The sequence below is a fragment of the Gracilinanus agilis genome, chromosome 2 (assembly GCF_016433145.1).
Source record: "Gracilinanus agilis isolate LMUSP501 chromosome 2, AgileGrace, whole genome shotgun sequence".
In the NCBI taxonomy this organism is placed as follows: Eukaryota; Metazoa; Chordata; class Mammalia; order Didelphimorphia; family Didelphidae; genus Gracilinanus; species Gracilinanus agilis.
The window spans coordinates 198,800,388-198,821,052 of record NC_058131.1 but is presented as its reverse complement, the minus strand read 5'-3'; the positions used below and the strand labels follow the sequence as shown (position 1 = coordinate 198,821,052).

Genomic DNA, 20,665 nt, shown 5'->3' with positions numbered 1-20,665 from the left:
GTCTAGTTCTTTAAGCTAGATCTCTTACTCTACCCTCTTCTCATCTCTGTACTTCCACTCTCTCCTATATTTTATAAATAAATTACTAAAATCATTTTAGGAATTGGTAATTATTCAATTCCTTGGCAACCACACCTTTAAATATTAATATCCAACCCAAACCCCCCTTTTATACCATTTAAATTGTTATATAGTAAATGTTTTTCAACTGACTTACTGTTTTAGCTGTCACCATTTTCATCATTTTACTTTTTTTTCAACATTCTACATTAACTTCCCACATATCAAATCCAAACTTCAAGTTCTTTTACCAATTCTCCTATCAAATTTATGTTTTATTCTTTTTCACATAGAAGGCTTTCTTCCTTCTTTTCCTATTCAAATATTATTTAGCCAAAAAGCTGTAGCACAAGCATCAACTCCTTCTAGAAACTTTCTTTGATTTCTCTAGCCATTTACTCTAACCCAGTTCATCCAGTTTAGAGTGTTCACTCTATCCTTAACTTTACCTAGAACAATTTCCTGGTTCATTCTTATTCCTTCTTGTTCTTTGTCTAGTAGCATACCTCTCTATATACATGTTCTAATTCTCTAGCCAAGAAAATATAGGTTCTGTAAAAGCAGGGATTATAGTAGTTTGAATAGCAGTGTTCTCCAGTATGTGGTACAATGGTTCACATGAAGAAAGCACTTAATAATGTTATTGAATGCTGACTGAATGAAAATATTAGTGACAAAACAATTATAAGGCCTGGGAATGACATGGGAATCATTCTGTGATAACTCTAATTTTATAGATGAGGAAATTGGCACCCAAGGAGGTGGAATTACCAATCATAAAGATAGCTCAATAGAAAAATTAGAACTGAAAACAAATTCTCTTATAGTTCCCAATTTCTTTCAAAGTTTTCTGGCCAACTGCCAACATTTACAAAAGGACTTTCTAGATCTTCCTAGGCTAAAAGTACCTTGCTTCCTTGCTGCCCCCATCCCATTACCTTGTATTTATTTTTTAATGCTTATACATATTTATGTTGTCTCTTCCCTATAAATGGCAAACTTATTAGGGTCATAGATTATTTCACTATCTTTCCTCCCACCCCCTTCACCTGTCATATTCTACAGGTGATTAATAAATGCCTGTTTGGTTGTTTCATTGATACATGTCTTGATTTTAATTCTAGTGCCCTTTCCAATATATTAAGGCACTTCCTAAAACATTTAGACAAAATGGAGGACTTCATGACCACTAAGATGTAAAAATAAAGTATCCCTAACCTAACATTGCTAATTGTATAGGAAAAATGCAATAAACAGGTAGCCAGATGAACAATGACACAGTGGGCTAAGTTCTTTAATGGTGGTGCTTGTCTACAATGTCCAAGAATTTATGAAAAAATGATAGTCAATACAACCTTCTACAGGCTGTGTTCTAACTAGAATGTACTTTTTAAAGCGAGATTGCAAAGTTTTTATCTTTAGACAACTTCAAGATAGGAATGAATATCTGTCTATCCTGGAGGTGTTAGCCCTTTGGCTGCCAATACACAGGAATCTTGAAAAGATGGTCCATGGAAGTTCATGCTTGGGATACTTTTTCTCTTCAGCTCTACCGTTTCTCAACAATTTCTTCAGAATTCAAAACTTGACTCAAAAGAATCACCTTCAAAATACAACTCAAACTTTACCCTATTATCGCCCAGAAGACCTGTCTGAGGACAATTATTTCTTAATACCACATCTGAGCAATTCTTTAACAACTTTGTAGAACATTAATGGAGAGTTACTAACACATGTTTTATGCCACTGTCAGTCTAAATTGATTTCTATGTCTTTTGGATCCTTCTGAGTTCTTAAGCATACTTCCAAGCCCTACTTAGTAAGTACTTAGGAAATATTTGTTCAAGAAAATTTAATTTATGTTTTGTCCTTGAAATTAGGTTATAAAGTGCTTGGAATCAGATATGAGATTTATAATCTTTCCTCTTATACATTATTTTAGGAACAGATTAAATGATTGGTGTGGTATGAGATGAATGCTGGATTTGTAATCAGAAGACCAAGTCTTTAGTTGTTATTCTTTACTTTAAGGTTTTACTAATTATGCAAATCCCAACTTCTCTGGGTCTCCGTTTTTTTCATCTTGAAAATGGGGATAAAAAATAATTCCTAAAGGAATCCTAGATCTTGTCACCTAGCCTGTGACTGATTTCAAATACCCCTATCCCTTTCCATCTGAACTTTCCCACATGTGTTATCTCTCCTAATTAGAATTTGAGCTCCTTCAGATGTTGGACTATCTTGATTTTCTATTTGTCTCTCCAGAACTTAGTATAGTGGTAGACACCCAGCAGGCACTTAATAAATGTTTTTTCATTTCATGCATTCTTCTGTATCTCAAAAGTGAGAATCAACTGAGAATATATGTAAGTGTTTGTATGCATGTGTGTGTGCTTTGTAACCGTTAAGCACTATGCAAAGGTAACTTCTTGGTGCAATTGCTGCCATTACTACAAAGAACAAATTGAGCTGGATGCCCCTCAGGGACAAAGTTATGTCAATTTTATCGATCTTAACACATCTCCAATTAACTAAGGTTAGACTCTGGAGAATGCCATTATAGTGATTGGAAGAATGTGCAAATTATGTTCAATAAGGAAAAAAAAAGAATGGAAATAGCTAGCTCATGATAATAAAGTTTGGCATTTCTATAGTGTTTTAAGGCTTACAGACCACTCTAATATATTTTCACATTTGAATGTCACAGCTTTGTGAGGCAGGAATTATTTTCTACTTCTGCCATTTTCAGAAATGGTCATCCTCTTATCTTACTATTCCAACAAAAATACCAAAGCCAAAATGTGTAGAGTACTTTAATGGTTGTATTGTGTCTTACCTAGGCAAATCCATGGGAATTAAACAATAACTCTGTCAGGGAGTAATATTTATCCTCATTTTATGGAATAGGAAACTGAGGCAGAGGGAAGATGAGAGACTCCATTGTCATTCAATGCATTTTAGGTGGGATTTGAACCCTTCTGTTGTGACTGGAAAGTCTAATCAGACCTTTGATAAACATTCAAGTGCCTACTCTGTGTCAGATACTGTACTAAATGGCATTTTATACTACAAAGAAAGATTTCACTGTTTGCATCCTCTAATATCAAATTACTTCAACTTCTATCTGTATATAAATGAACCTGAGTAGTAAATTAAATATAGGAGATGAGTTAAAATGAAATAATAATTTAATGATGCAACTTGTACTTGGTATATAGCATGATACACATTATGATGTCCCATGATATACCACACAAGGTTAGGGAAAAATGATTCCAATTTTTTTGTGCAAAATGTAATGTCCTCTGTGATATATTTGATTCATTTATGTTCTGTCATTCTTATTTCCAGTGATCCATATCCTCCCTGAAAGGGATTTTATTATTTTAGATAATACATAGTCTAATAAATTCTTACTTATCAATTTGATGGATTTCCACTAGTATATGACTTTGTGTGACTTATTTCCTGCCATTATTAGGGAAAAAACACAACTGACAAACATGGGAATCTTTAAAAAAATCTTTCTTGATAATTATGTTGGACGGAAAGGAAAATGATGTTCCAGAAAATTAAGATATCCAGATAACTTTTGCATTCTTCAATGTTTATATAACTATTTGGTCTTCTATAAATACAATCTGCAAGGCAAGAATATATCTTTAGGCTGTAATCAGAGAGCAGGTAGTTACTGAAGGTCAGCTTAAGAATAGAGCAATTAAAAGTATTGGTCATTTTAAAAAAATTGAAAAAATTATTACTTCCTCCTCACTTTTTACCTCTCTGATAATCCATGATATCACACATGTTGCTAAGCATGGTTGCCAAAGATTAATAAAACTCATTGATTAACAATATTTATCAGAAAATAAGCTGAATCTTGTTAGAATTAAGACAAATATTTCTTTAACATCTACTTTATATATGGCTCAAGGATTTCCCATATATTGGCTACTAAGGAGTTACCATAGATGACTTACCCCTGTCCTTTGAACTTCCATGAAAATGGCTCTTTGGAATGATTTTTCCCACACAGCTAGTTCGCTCCCTAGCTCTACATTGAAAAAATGACTTTTTCCCTGTCCAACCATGACACTGAAGCAATATGGCCGTTGGTCTTCCAGGTCATAGTCCTGGTGAAGACCTAGATAAAAATTTGCTTGTAACCAGCAGTCATCAGCAAGCCAGAGCTGAAAAACACAGAATAACAATTTATTTGTTTTAATTTCTGGAAAGGACCTAAGAATATAGAAAGGCATGTTAGATACGGAAGGCATAGAGAGTATCAGGGGTAGGAGGGACCTTAATATAGAGCAAAAAAAAAATTGAGTTAGAGAGGACTTTAGGAAATAGAACATATGAAAAAAAAATGTTAGAAGGGTCAGCTAAATCTCTTTAATTTGACAGAGGAAAAAAAACCTGACAAATAGACAGATGAAGTAATTTACTTAAATTCACAATGTGAATAAGTAGAAAAATTAGGAGTAGAATGCAAACTGCCAGGCCAGTCATAGTATATAAGCCTGTATATATTTCTAAGAGAATGTATTTATTTTTATTTAATTTTTTTAAACCCTTAACTTCTGTGTATTGGCTCCTTGGTGGAAGAATGGTAAGGGTGGGCAATGGGGGTCAAGTGACTTGCCCAGGGGCACACAGCTGGGAAGTGGCTGAGGCCAGATTTGAACCTAGGACCTCCCGTCTCTAGGCCTGGCTTTCAATCCACTGAGCTACCCGGCTGCCCCCAGAGAATGTATTTATGTAGAATTATTTTTATTATGTTTCTCTTTAAGTTATTCACTGATAAAATAGAGAAATATTTAATATAATAAGATTGTAGAGATTATTATCTCCTTGAGTGGAGAAAGGTACTACATGTTGATGGATCCAGTGGGAAATACAGATCACTGAAATGAAATGAGTAACTGCTCTTTTGTGCAAGAACATAAACCTATAAGGAATGTAATGCAATCATTATTATTTTTACTGTTTAGATGAGGAAACTAAAGCACAGGGAGAGTGAGTAAATTGTATATGGTAGGAAACCTAGAATGGACTGGAGTCAGGATTCAAACCCAAACACTCTTCTAAGCCCAAATCTGAACCTCTTTCCATTACCCATTCATTATGCACAGGATAGAGACTAGACCTATGATTTCACTGATATAAAGAGTGATGTAAAATATCTATGTCTATTCCTGTATATATTCTTCCTTACTCCTTCCTCTCTCATTTCTCTCTCACTCACTTTTCCTTTCCTATTTGTCCTCCTCTCTCCAATTTCCCCTTCTTTCCTCCTCATCCTCCTCTTTTCTCCTTCCCTCCTTTCTTCTTTCTCAATTTGATTTTGATTTCTGTTTGAGTAAGAGTGTGTATGTATGTGTGTGAAAGAGAGAGAAACAGACACACAGACATATAGAGAGGGAGACAGAGAGATAGACTAAGAGGTTGTCTACCTGACTATGTGACCCTAGGTAAGTCACTTGACTTTATTACTGCCTGGTTACTCTCTAAGAATATGTTACAAAGTGGGTGCTGTTCTATATGGGCATCCTCTTACTCCTCAAGAAGTTCCTTTATTGATGAAATCACAAGTCTAGTTTCAAATAATTTGGGTATATGTATATTTATACAGAAAATCAGCTCCTCAAAAAAAGGACTATTGGTTTGACCTTTGTTTCCCCACCATATAATTCAGTGTTTCTATAGAGTAGGACGTACATTTATCTTAGTTGAATTGAGTTATATACAAAGCAAATTCTTTAACTAACAAATGTTTCCATCTTAATAATTAAATAGAAAAAATTATTTAGAAAGATTATCAATGCTTTAACTTTACCTGAAAAAGTGAAACAGAAATTTATTTTTTTTTCTTTTCAGAAGGGATATTAATGTTACTTGATGAAGTGCATTCTACTTCACCATTCAAAAGGTATGTCTCAGATACACTTTTCAGATGATGTTCATAATTTAAGTCACAACTGCAATCAAGGCACTGATTGATGCAATTTTCTCATCAATTTCATGGCTGGTGTAGAAATTCAGTATAGACATAATTTTAATAGATGGAAGAAAAATAACCTCTAAGGAGAAAAGAACACCACTGAGAAGCAAAATAATTTCTCCAAACCTATGTTTCTGGCCTAAACACTGATAGATATAATTTTGGAAGGGGGTTTATGAACACAGGTCACAAAGGAAAATTGAAACTGAAAAGTAATATAATAGTTTGTTTTTCCAATTGTACTTTTACTCCAATTCCTGAAATATAAATTGACTTCATGTAGAAAATATTAAAGATGGGAGAGAATCAATGTCAGGTTTATAAGTACTTGACAAAATGGATTTTTGTATGGTGGTTTATCTTTTAAAAAAAAGGTCTTGCAGTATTTGACACAGGCAAAGTGTATAGGCTCAAAAAGTAAAAGGGGATTCAACTGTTCTAGAATTTATGACTGAGTAATTATTGTAAGATTTTTTTGTGTTCTCTGAGCAGATTTAAATAAGATTTAGAGTTTGTGTCGGACAGAGAAAAGTCAGGCATAGTCTGATGTATTCATTTATTCAATAAACATTTATGAAGTGTCTACACTGTGTCAGGCATTGTGCTAAAAGCTGAGGATCCAAAAAAAGGGTAACTGTAGTCTCTGCCCTTATGGAGCTCATAATATAATAGGAAAGACAATGTGAAAATAAATATATGTAATATAGAATAAATATTTACATAACATATAACACATCATTATGTTATATAATAAATAAATATGATACAAAGCAAGCAATACATGATAAATAAGTAATAAAAGTAAGGCAGTAAAAAGGAGCAATTGGGAAAAGTTTGATGTAAAAGATTGTGCGAAAGATAGGTGGGTCATCTCACTAATATCTCAACACCCTTTTTGGACTTCTCCTTAAGGGCTGCCTTTTCAACCATGCAGAGCCTCTGCTTTGTGGTCTTGATAGCATGACTGGAGACATATTTTCCTATCCATCTTTCTCCTTCCCTCATTTCTACTTCCCTTTTATTTATTGTTTTCCATCATTAAATTCTATGTTCCTTGAAGGTAAGGTCCAACTCATTTGCTTTTATTTTTTCCCTAATGCTTATCAGTGTCTGGCATACAATACAAGCCAAATAATTGGTCTATGTATTTTTACTTATCTATCTGCGTATTTTATTTATCTAGTGATCTAGCTATCTTTAGTCATTTATCTATCTATTAGCATAAATATATTCTGCCTTAGACCACATCTTAAGTACCCTATTGAAGCCACATTTTAGTATGGACATTGGTAAACTGGGCAGTGTCCAAATGTAATGGGAATGGTCAGGGTATCAAAGATCATGCCATACGGGGTTTGGTTGAGGAATTGGAAATGTTTTGCTGGAGAAGTAAAAATTTTAGGAGCAATAGGATAATTGTTTCTAAGCAAGTGAAAACTTGTCTCCCAGAAGTGGGGTTAGCCTTATTTTTCTTGGTCCAAGGGAGCAAAATTAGAAGTAACTGAGACAATTATCAAAAGGAGAAAGTAAAGTTTATTTAAAAAAATAGATTCATGCAGACGTGGTAGATAGCAATTTCTGCCTTAGTAGAAGTCTGAATAGTGGCTAGATGAACATTTGTCAGATATGTGATGGAGAAGATTCTTGTGCAGATTTGGGTTGGCTGAAGTAGATAGCTTTTGAGATTCTTTCTAAAATTAAGATTCTATGCTTCTGTTTTGGTCATTGCATAAAAGCTTTCCCAGAGAGACACAATGTGCAAGAACACACAGTAAGAAATCAAGCTCCTACAAAATTACAATGCTCTGCCTTAAAGAACTCAATTGCCTTTCCTACTAGCCCTCCTGTAAACATAGCTGGATATGCAGTCTCAGAATAAGTACTAGCTTAAAAAACCAAACAAAACAAGAATTAGACCATAAACTTGGGCAATCTCTGATTTTTTTTAAAAGTAGAATATATGAAAATTCAGTGTAAGAAAAGCTGATTCTTTCACATTAAGGATAGAGGCAACAATTCCTTTCTTATTTTATAAATTAATTGCCCTGACTGCATGATTGTGGTAACATATACAATTATCTTTTAAGAATTTGAAATGAGAAAATGTTCACTGACTTAAATGTTTGCTTTTCGACTTTCATATGCTCCAAGCCATTTAACTGCTAAAAGGTCATAAATAATTAAAATCCAACAACTTTGCTTTCTAGTATCTGTTACAGTGCTCGAGAATATAAATGGAATTATTTTTGCATCTTGAATTCCCCAAAGTCGGATTTTGAGGTTGGATTTTTCATTTCTTTGTCAACAAATGAATAGCCTCAATATAAACTGAATGTCTCAGAAATTAACCCTGGCAGAACACATTAACATTTTGAGTCATGTTGAACAAGAAATCAGTAATAATTATCATTTCATAAGACTTTTAAAAATCCTATTAGTTATGTTAGGATAGTGACATGGTCCAATGGAAATAATATTGGACTAGAGACAGGACATATTTTCAGACACTGCCTCTGAAACTTTATTCTCTGTGTGATCTTGAACAAATTATGAACTTTTTCTGGCCTCAGTTTACTCATATGTAAAATGACAAGCTTTGAATCTTTGGTTGATTCCAACTCTAAATTTGTAATTTTATGATCTTCAATCATTTGAGTCCATAAGGCCCACCAATAACCTAGTGAATTAAAGATTTACAAACCATCTGGATAAAGGTTTCCATGTCATCCCCATATCATCTTTGACCCAGTCTTTCAAAAGAGATTCTTCTTACCCATTTCTGGCACCACATATCTGATAAATGGCCATCTAAGCCACTGCGTGAAGACTTCTACTAAGGTGGCACTGAGGTAAGCACTAGGAATTCAGAGAAAGGCAAAGATCTTGCACTCTATTAGAGGAGACCACATGCAAACAACTATGTACAAGAAACATTTATATATGATATATTGAAGACAATCCATGGCAGAAAGGTGTTTTTATTAAGAGCGATAATCCTAGTTCCATTCTTCATCATTTCAGATATGGCCTACTGAGAGAGCTTACTAATTATTCCCTGTGAGTATGGCCTTTTCAATCCATCATTGACACAAGAGTCAAATTGATATTCATAAAACACTTCTGACTTTCTTATTCCCTTGTTCAAGAAATCGCAGTGGCTCCCCTATTTCCTCTGGGATAAGATTCACATTCTTCTTCTAATTACTTAAAGTGCTTCGCAATCTGGCTCCACTTTATCTTGCCAGAGTAATTACACATCTTCCCTCTCATGCACTCTATGTTCCAACTGAATTGGGCTTCTTGCTGTTCTGGCAGCTGGTAGCACAGTGAATAGAGGACGGGTCCTACAATTAACTGGCTTCCAATATGGGCTTAGGCATTTGCTAGCTGTATGATCCTGGGAAAGCCACCTAAACCTGTTTGCCTCAATTTCTTCAACTGTGAATTGGGGATAATAAGAGTACCTACCTCATAGGATTGTGTTGAGGATCAAATGAGATATTTGAATTGCTTAGTACAATGCCTAGAACATAGAAGGCACTATATAAATGCTTATTATCTTTGCCTTGGTAGACATGATATTCCATCTCTCATTTTTTTGCCTTAGCATCAATTGTTCCTTATGGGTCAGTTGAAAACTAAATCCTTCAAGTAGCCTTCCTGATATTCTTGGCTATGACCCAACCTGAATTGCTTTGGGTTTACTAGCTGTCTGTGTCTGTCTGTTTATCAGTCTCTCTTGTATTTACTCAGCTAGAATGCTGTATATGTCCAATTAAATATAAGCTCTATGAGGGTAGGCAAAGGCTGCCTCACTTTATAAAAATCCTCAGCCCACAGCAAAATGACCTTGCTATTTTAAGTATATATTAAGAATACATTGAATAGATGCTTTGTGATTTACTAACTGATTCAAAGCAAAGATATATTGAAAGAGTCAGACTACAGAATTCTAGGGTGTTATAGAGATTAAGACCAGAAAGACACTGTAATAATCTAATCACCTCATTTAGAAATGAGGTTAAAGTGTCTTTCCTAATGTCACGTAGCTAGTTACCAACTAAGAAACAGAGATGTTCTTAAATGAATAAAATGCTTTTAAATTTCCTGTGATTTCAGATGCACAGATCAAAACTTCTAATCTTTGGCTTCCTGATAAAATAACTTTCCTCAAAAGAATAATCTTATTTCTTTAGCAGACCCAACTTAAACTTTACTTCTATATTATACTATTTAACTTGACTAAAAATGATATATAATTTCCAATATCTTGCATTTCACAGATATCATGTCATGTCCTTTTATATTGACATGGCTTGTTAGTAAATGGCAGACACAGGGCAGATAGCCAATACTAATGTCATTTTATTAGGAATTGTTAAAATTTGATTTGTGTAGCAATATATTAACTACAGTAAATCAGATGCCTGTGAATGTGTCATAGATAAAACTGTATGCTCATTTTCCTTACCAATAATATCTTCTGATAGTAAAAGGCACCAGTCATTACAAATTAGGCTTTAGTAGAACAGATCAAAATCCATAAGGATTATGGAGGATATCTAAAATGTTTTAAATTTCTTATTACATTAAAAAACAAATCTGAAAGAAGAGGTATTTTGTTCTTTTCTTTTATTATCTTAAATCCCAAACTTTCTTGCTTATATGAAAATGCCTCATTTTCATTGTGAACTTACCTTGTGAACTTTAAATAGCACCTCACAGAGGTTATAGATTTTTTCAGCTCGTACCCAGTCTAATGTACTCACCTGTAAGAAATAGAAAATCATGCATGAAAAGATGCTTTATTCAATTAGACTAAATATTTAGGTCACCCGTTAAAATAAAATGAAACTTAATATACATCTTTGTCAATAAAATCTCAAATGAGCACTAATTAGTTTGCAATATTCACATGCATATATTGCCTATATCAGTTACCAATCACATTTGGTTATTTTAAATGCAAAATGTTTACCTTCAAAATAATTTCAACTTATATATGCTAATGCAGAATATCCCTTTATCCAATAATGCATCAATAAATATCCTTTTGAGTTGTTCACTGTGACTTGAGATTTCCTCCCTCAAGTTATTATCAAAAGAGTCATATTAACAGTGATTTCCTTTCATAGAAAGGCTAATATATTAGTATTTGGGGAAATATAATGTAGTGAAAAAAGTCCTTGATTTGGAGTCAAAGTATCTGAGTTCTTATCCTGCTTCTAACAATTATATCAATATGAACTTGATTAAATCACTCTTTCTGCCTCAATTTCTTCATTGGTACAATGAAGAAATTAAACTGGATGACCTCTAAGCACCTTTATACATTTAGATTTATTATCTTATAATCCCATGTGGCTCTCAGTTCAAATTCCATTTCTGTTATCTATGGATATTAGGCAAATTGCAAGCTTTCTAGGGTTCAATTTCATCCTTTGCTAATTAAGGGTTTTAGAGTATATGTTCTCTAAGTTCCCTTTCAACTCAATCCTGTGTCTACCAACAATAATCATTAATTTGAATAAACTAAGTGGATAGCACAGTGACAGAAACAATCAGATAATTTGACGTGGTGGATTAAAAGAGTTGAAATTATTTATGAAGGAACTGCAGGAGTTCTATACCAAGTTTGGAATGTTATGTTATCTGTTTCTCTTACTCTTCCATGAGAAAGGATAATCAAAAGTTCACTGCATTATGACTTTCAAGTAGCGAAATCACCCTGTGCAAGAAATTTAATCAAATTGTTTCATCCTGCAGTAAACTTCTTATTAAATAAAATGCTAGAGACACAAAATCAGGAACTCCAAAGCCATTAAGTTTTCCTAAATGTTCTTCCAACATTAAATTAATGATGTGAATAAAAACTACACCTTGCATATTGTCATTTAATATTTAATTGGTTCCAGAGTCAACTCACAGTCCCTAATAAAAAATAAAGATTAAATCATCCTATAAGCAGCAAGAACAGTCAATTTAACAGATAACTGGTGTATTGTTTCTTTACTTTTTACTTTATTTATTTGTTATATTAAAGTTCCCATGTATTTCCACCTCTCCTTTGTTTAGCCATTCCCCAAAGTTCTCTGCCACCACAAAGAGGGCTGCTATAAATATTTGAGAACATATTGGTTCTTTTCTTTTTTCCACATTCACCTTAGAAAACAGACTCAATAGTTCTTTCTTTACTTTTTAAAAACAGAATTAAAGACAGAGATGTTAAAATATCATATTAGCTATTGATAGTTTAAGAACTCCATACTAAAAAGTTTGGAGGCTCTACTGTGTCTTCTGAGATCTTTGGTTAATAACAAATGCAGCCTCTAATAAAACCAACTTTTTGCAATTACATTAATTCCCCTTATGATTCTGGAAATTGACCCAGATTTTGTTCTTCCTAGGATATCAAAAGCATCTCCCTACTATACTTGCATTTTTATAGCTTCTATTGAGATACATTCACAAGATACCATTAAAGAGTAGTGTTTTATATATTGCTGTAGCTATCACTTTTTTTGGTTGTTGTTAAATAGTTCCCTGTGTGAAGAAAATCAGTTGGTTTAATTATGTGCCTTAAAACTACAAAATGTGTTTGAAGATCTTGGTCATATATAAGAGCTTCATTCAGGAATCATGGTTGGAACAGTTATTTTCTCTTTGTGTTTTTCCTTCCACAAGATGAACGTATCTCCTGTCCTCTTTATTATTTTATTACTTCACTGTTATTTCCTTGCCATCTGAGAAATTGAGATCATGTATCCTAAGAAAGGACTATGTCTTTAGTAGTCTCTCTTCAATAAATGGAGGAACAATAAGTGGAGGCTAATTACAAAATATAATTTATGTTACATTAATCACCTCATAACTCGACATTTTCAGTTCTCTGTATCTTCAGTGTGACAAGATGTACTTCTCTTCCTGTACCTAAATGGATCAGTGTTTGATCTTTTAAAATCTCCATTTACATACTATTTGCCCTTTGAATCAAAGAATCATAGAGATAGAAGGGACTTTAGAGACCATCAAATCTCACATATATATCTAAACATGTATCTTCTTTTTTGTTTGAATATTCCCAATATATCTATAACTTCCCAAAACATTCTGCTCTACTTTTGGAAATCTTTAATTGTTAAAAAAGCTTTTTTTTTACATCACTGCATCAATCTGAAATTGCCTCATTCACTTTTACCTATTAATTTTAGTTCTGCCCTCTGAGGTCAGAGAAAACAAAGTTAATTTTTCTTCCATGTAAAAACTCTTCAGAAACTTAGAAAATGTGATCTTTCCTTAGGCTATATTTGTTGCTTCTAAATTCTCCAAAGATTCTGCTCCAAAAATGGAATAAGCCAGGGACAATTTGCAGACAGGAAAACTAAATTATCCACTTTATCTATTTCATCTTATCTATCACCTTATATATTATAAATACATGCAAATGTGAGTATATACATATGTGTATATATTAAGCTTGTTTTCAATACAGATATATTACTTTTTTTTCTCTTTGATAGTTGGGGAAGAATATATGACTTAGCTTTCTGCCTTTTCCTTCAATTAATGTAGCCTTATTCATTTTTTAAGGCTTAATAGCCAACTCCTCGACACAGTTCTCTCTGATCACTTCAGTCTTAAGTGAAGTTTCTTTTCCCTAAACTCCTCAAAGTCCACACTGTCTGTATCATTCTTTTGACAATCATCCAAGTTAGAATGAATCACAAATTGTTTATTTAAGCACCTATCATGATACTTCAAACTATAAAAATCTCTTTGGAATCACTGGGTTTTGCCACTTTCATTTTCCATATCACCTAATATAGTGTATCAAAAATGTGTGATAAATTATTGTTATTTTTTAATTTGAATACATGTGTATAACCAGAATTGGTATATGTTAATAGTATAATATTAATTATATGATGCAAATAGACATAACTAAAAGACCAAAATAATGTTAAATGAGTAAGTTTTGTATGATTAATGATTAAGCAATCCAACAGAAAAAATCCAAAAGATGGCCTTCGAGGGAAATCTCATTCCAAGAAGATTGTTTCTACCATTGTGCATGATAATAAAAATATAAATATCAACCAAATGCCACTGTCTCCATTTATGAACAAAAAAATTCATTAAAGTCTTGCTATGTGAAAAGCACTCTGCTAAGTGCTGGAGATACAAATAAAAAAAATAGATGATTCTTACTCTCATAGAGCTCACATTCTAATGGAGGAGGCAACACATATCATTAGAACGTGTGGGCTGCAAGTCAGATGGAAAGGTCCCCAAAACTTTCGGGAGGAAAGCAGATGGTGCTGGATCTTCTTTAATGTTATTTCTACTGATTAAATTTGATCAGTTTCTGATTTTGAATCATTTATAAGTGCCAAGGACTTTGTTGCAAGACATTTCTTTTCTGGGTCCCTAGAAGCTATGGCTGTAATATTTTTAGGAATACTTGTCAGGCTTCTGAATCCCCATAACAGTTGTTTCCCAAAATAACAAAGAGGGATACTAAGCTGCAAGAATGACTCTTTTCATGGCTATTGGGTTCACAGAACTGAGATGTCCCTATAGGAGTGAGAAAGGAGATGATGGTCAAGGTTGTGGAAATGATTTGACTTGCCAGGCCCGTGTTATTTGTTTATTCCTCCCTCAGAGTTCCTTGCTGCTTCAGCTAAGCTGGACTGCCTCCTTTTTGGGTGACAGTTGATTGACAGCTTTTGAGGATAGTTCACCCCCTTCTCCAAAGGAATTTCTTCCCTAGAGGTTAGCTCTAAGGATTGACTAGAAGCAGGATTGATAGTCTTTGGGGTGCTATATGTGTCTTTGCTAGCCACGGCAATAATGCAGTGTGATGGAACTAAATCTGAACTGTATTTCCAGTGTGGCTGTAGAAGAAGAATATAGGATCTGATATAAAAGGGTATATCATTCAGAATCTTTAAAAAGGCTATAGTTTAAGAAAACCCATTTTAAGTGAGGTAATAAAAGTAACAGAACAGATTGATTAAGCCACAAATCACATTACAGAGGTGTTCTTCACTTTGGAAATGAATATTTTCCCTTAGCCAATGGAAGACAGTGAAGCACATCCAACATTTTTTTTAAAGAAAATATCTAGTGAAAATTGAGGGGGAGGAGTTCCGGTTAAGATGGTGGCAGAGTAAGGAGCAGCTGCTCGATCTCTCCTAACAGATGCATACAAGACTCCTCAAGGGGACATAAAAACAAACCCAAACGATCAAAGGAACACCACAACGGGATGCAGCATTGAAGGTACGCAGAATCGGGGCATTTTCACTCTATAAAGGGGTGAAACAGCTCTCACTAAAACGCTAGAGGAAGAAGCTACTCCACCCCCCACACACACCAGCACAGCGCCAAGGCCAACGCACAAGAGTGAAAGCAGGATTAGGGCAACCAGTAAACCACTAGCAGCCCCAGTACCTGTGAGCTGCCAGACATGGGACCCCAAGAGGCTGGGGGGGACTCATGGACTTTCCCCTGTGTCACTGCCCCGGGTGTGAATCTCTAAAGCAGGGAATTTCCCTGGGGTCTTGTGTGGGTGAAAGCACTGCCTGGGGCGTGAAGGAAAAGCCCTAAAGCAGGGACTTTCCCCAGCTTCCTGCAGGGATGAAGGCTCTGCCCCAGGCATGAATCTCTAAAGCAGGGCCCTGGGAGTGAATTGAGATCTCCAGGACAGGATAGGACATCTAGTGAGGACCTGGTGCAGACTGGAGCGAGGCTGTGGAAGCAGCCCTCTGAGACCTCTGAAGGAGCCTCCAGCAGAGGGACAGACCAGGGACTACCGGGAGGCCTGACCCCAGGAAAAGAAGACCAGAGCCATCGGGAGCTTAGAGGGGGCAGGCAGACCCTGAGTGTGAAGACAAAGCTGAAAAGGGACGGGGCTAACAATGGCAACATAGAAGAAAAAGATTAGTAAGAAAAATGCTAGAACACTCAGCAAACTTTTACACAGAGAAAATCCAGACCACAGAGGAGGACAAACAAATAACCAAACCTTCCCCCCCAAAAAATGAAAGCTGGTCACAAGATATTGAAAAGTTGAAACAGGAGATGTTGAGGAAGATGGAAGAAATCTGGCAAGAAAATAATAGTTTAAAAGGCAGAATTTCACAATTAGAAAGTAAGGCAAGTCAACTGAAACCAGAAATGACCAGACTGAAAAGGAAAACCAAAAGATTATAGCCGAAACCCAAAAGATTATAGCCGAAAACCAAAAGATTATAGCCGAAAACCAGTCCTTAAAGGCTAGAATCGAACAATTAGAAACTAACGATCTCTCAAGACAACAAGAACAAATAAAACAAAATCAAAAGACTGATAAAATAGAAGGAAACATGAAATATCTCAATGACAAAGTGACAGACCAAGAAAACCAGGCTAGAAGAGACAATTTGAGAATCATTGGTCTTCCAGAAAAGGCAGAAATTAAAAGAAACTTGGACTCCATACTTAAAGAAATTATTCAGCAAAATTGCCCTGAAGTTCTACAACATGAGGGCAATATAGACATTGAAAGGATCCATAGAACACCCTCTACACTCGACCCAGACAAGACAACATCCAGAAATATAATTGCCAAATTCAAGAGCTTCCAAGTAAAAGAAAAAATCTTACAAGAAGCCAGAAAGAGACAATTCAAATATCAAGGAGCACCAATAAGGATCACACAGGATCTGGCAGCCTCCATGCTAAAAGACCGCAAGGCTTGGAATACAATATTCAGAAAGGCAGGAGAGCTGGGCCTTCAGCCACGGATCAACTACCCATCGAAACTGACTATATACTTCCAGGGGAAAGTATGGGCATTCAACAAAATTGAAGATTTCCAAGTTTTTTTTTTGTTTGTTTTTAATTTTTTAAACTCTAATATCTTTTATATATATCCTTCTATATTAATTTTTTTATTTGTTACAGGGCTAGGCAATGGGGGGTTAAGTGACTTGACCAGGGTCACACAGCTGAGGTCAGATTTGAACCTAGGAACTCCTGTCTCTAGGCCTGGCTCTCAATTCACTGAGCCATCCAGCTGCCCCCCAATTTCCAAGTTTTTGCACAAAAGAGACCAGGACTAAATGGAAAGTTTGATACCCAACCACAAAAACCAAGAGAAACATGAAAAGGTAAATAAGAAACAGAGGGAAAAGAAAGAAAGCTCATAATTTTTTTTAAATTGACTCTTTAAGGGCTTAAAGAAGATCTAATTATCTGTATTACTAGGTGGAGAAATGCTATGTATAATTCTCTGTAGTGAACTCTACTCACTATTATAATATTCACTATTATAGCAACCAGAAGAATAATTCATAGGGAGAGGACAGGATACTGAATGGTCTAAGATGACATGGGGGGTGGGAAAGAGGGGAGAAGAGTAGGGGACACCAAGAAAAATCTGAGTAAATAAGAAAAATAGGATATTTTATTACACACAAAGAGGGCATGGGAAGGGGAGGGGATAAATACTATTATAAGAAGGAGAGGAAGAGAACATTAAGAGGTAATAATCAAACCTTACTTTCAGTGTAATCAACCCAGAGAGGGAAGAGTAGCTTTATTATCCATTCGGATAAAAAACTCTATCTAACCCTACTGAGAAAGTCAAAAGGGATAAACCAAAGGGAGCAGGGGTGTGGGGAGGTCAAAAAAGGGAATTCATTAGGCCTTTAAAAAACAAAAAAAGGGGAATAACAAGGGAGGGGACAGAAAGGGAAGTCAATTAAGGGAGGGGATAAGGGATACAGGCTCAAAGCAAACTACTGGTTTAAAAGAAAATAGTGTAAGAAGAATGGGTGGGTCTAGGGGAGGATACAAAAATGTCAGTGAATGCACAACTGACAATTGTAACTCTGAATGTGAATGGGATAAACTTGCTCATAAAACGGAAGCAAATAGCAGAGTGGATCAGAAACCAAACTCCTACCATATGTTGTCTAAAAGAAACACATATGAGGCGGGTAGACACACACAAGTTTAAGGTTAAGGGCTTAAGTAAAATCTTTTGGGCATCAAATGAGAAAAAGAAGGCAGGAGTGGCTATCATGATCTCTGACAAAGCCAAAGTAAAAATAGATATAATTAAAAAAAGACAGGGAAGGTCATTACGTCCTGATTAAAGGCAGTATAAACAATGAGGAAATAACACTACTCAATATATATGCACCAAGTGGTATAGCATCCAAATTCATAAAGGAGAAACTGGCAGAGCTCAAGAAGGAAATAGATAGTAAAACCATAATAGTGGGAGATCTAAATATTCCTCTTTCAGATCTAGATAAATCAAACAAAAAAAAATAAGAAAGAGGTAAGAGAGGTGAATGAAGTCCTAGAAAAATTAGATTTAATTGATATGTGGAGAAAAATAAATAGGGACAAAAAGGAATACACTTTCTTTTCAGCTGCACATGGTACATTTACAAAGATTGACCATGTAATAGGGCATAGAATCATTGCAAACAAATGCAAAAGAGCAGATATAATAAATGTAACCTTCTCAGATCATAATGCAATAAAATAATAATTAGTAAGGGCACCTGGACAGGCAAATCAAAAACCAATTGGAAATTAAACAATATGATTCTCCAAAACCAATTTGTCAAAGAAGAAATCATAGAAACCATAGACAATTTCATTGAAGAGAATGAAAATGATGAGACATCCTACCAAACTCTGTGGGATGCAGCCAAGGCAGTACTCAGGGGGAAATTTATATCCTTGAGTGCATATATTAACAAATTAAGGAGGGCAGAGATTAATGAATTGGGTATGCAACTCAAAAAATTAGAAAGCGAGCAAATTAAAAACCCCTAGATGAAAACTAAATTAGAAATACTAAAAATTAAGGAGAAATTAATAGAATTGAAAGTAAAAGAACTATTGAATTAATAAATAAGACTAGAAGCTGGTATTTTGAAAAAAAACAGATAAAATAGACAAAGTACTGGTCAATCTAATAAGAAAACGGAAAGAAGAAAACCAAATTGACAGTATTAAAAATGAAAAGGGAGACCTCACATCTAATCAAGGGGAAATTAAGGCAATCATTAAGAACTATTTTGCCCAATTATATAGCAACAAATATAACAATTTAGGAGATATGGACGAATATTTACAAAAATATAAATTGCCTAGATTAACAGCAGAAGAAATAGAATACCTAAATAATCCCATATCAGAAATAGAAATTGAACAAGCCATCAAAGAACTCCCTAAGAAAAAATCTCCAGGACCTGATGGATTCACAAGTGAATTCTATCAGACATTCAAAGAGCAACTAATCCCAATACTATACAAATTATTTGATATGATAAGCAAAGAAGGAGTCCTATCAAATTCCTTTTATGACACAAATATGGTACTGATCCCAAAGCCAGGTAGACCAAAAACAGAGAAAGAAAACTATAGACCAATCTCCCTAATGAACATAGATGCAAAAATCTTAAATAGAATATTAGCAAAGAGACTCCAGCAAGTAATTAAGAAGATCATCCACCATGATTAGGAGGGATTTATACCAGGAATGCAAGGATGGTTCAACATTAGGAAAACCATCCACATAATTGACCATATTAACAGTCTAACAAACAAAAATCACATGATTATCTCAATAGATGCTGAAAAAGCCTTTGACAAAATACAGAATCCATTCCTATTGAAAACATTGGAAAGTATAGGAATAGAAGCACCCTTCCTAAAAATAATAAAAGTATATACCTAAAACCATCAACAAGCATTATATGCAATGGGGATAAATTAGAAGCCTTCCCAATAAGATCAGGAGTGAAACAGGGAAGCCCATTATCACCTCTATTATTCGACATAGTACTAGAAACACTAGCAGTTCCAATTAGAGAAGAAAAAGAAATTGAAGGTATCAAAATAGGCAATGAGGAGACTAAGCTATCACTCTTTGCAGATGATATGATGGTATACTTAAAGAATCCTAGAGAATCAACTAAGAAGCTTGTAGAAATAATCAACAACTTTAGCAAAGTGGCAGGATAAAAAATAAATGCACACAAATCATCAGCATTTCTATATATTTCCAACACATTAGAGCAAGAGGTAGAAAGAGAAACACCATTTAAAATCACCCTAGACAATATAAAATATTTGGGAATCTATCTACCAAAACAAACACAGCTACTATACGAAAACAACTACAAAACACTTTCCAGACAAATAAAACTGGATCTCAACAATTGGAAAGCCATTAATTGTTCATGGGTAGGACAAGCTAACATAATAAAAATGAACATTCTACCCAAATTAATTTACCTATTTAGCGCCATACCTATCAAGCTACCAAAAAACTTCTTTACTGAATTAGGAAAAACTATAACAAATTTCATTTGGAATAACAAAAGATCAAGAATATCAAGGGAAATAATGAAAAAAATGTGAAGAAAGGGGGCCTAGCAGTACCAGATATTAAACTATATTATAAAACAGCAGTCACCAAAACAATATGGTACTGGCTAAGAGATAGAAGGGAGGATCAGTGGAATAGTCTTGGGGTTAATGATGTCAGCAAGACAGTGTATGATAAACCCAAAGAGCCCAACTTTTGGGACA

The 20,665-nt window shown here is 34.6% G+C and overlaps 1 protein-coding gene across 1 annotated transcript in view; it reads right to left on the bottom strand.

The window, feature by feature from the left end:
• SNTG2 (syntrophin gamma 2) overlaps positions 1-20,665 on the bottom strand; it is a 622,101-nt gene that overhangs the window by 114,668 nt on the left and 486,768 nt on the right. The window contains exons 13-14 of the mRNA XM_044660932.1: positions 10,762-10,833; positions 4,041-4,250 (exon numbers count right to left, since the gene is read on the bottom strand). Of these exons, the coding sequence (XP_044516867.1) occupies positions 4,041-4,250; positions 10,762-10,833 (282 nt within the window). The remainder of the gene's footprint in view (positions 1-4,040; positions 4,251-10,761; positions 10,834-20,665) is intronic.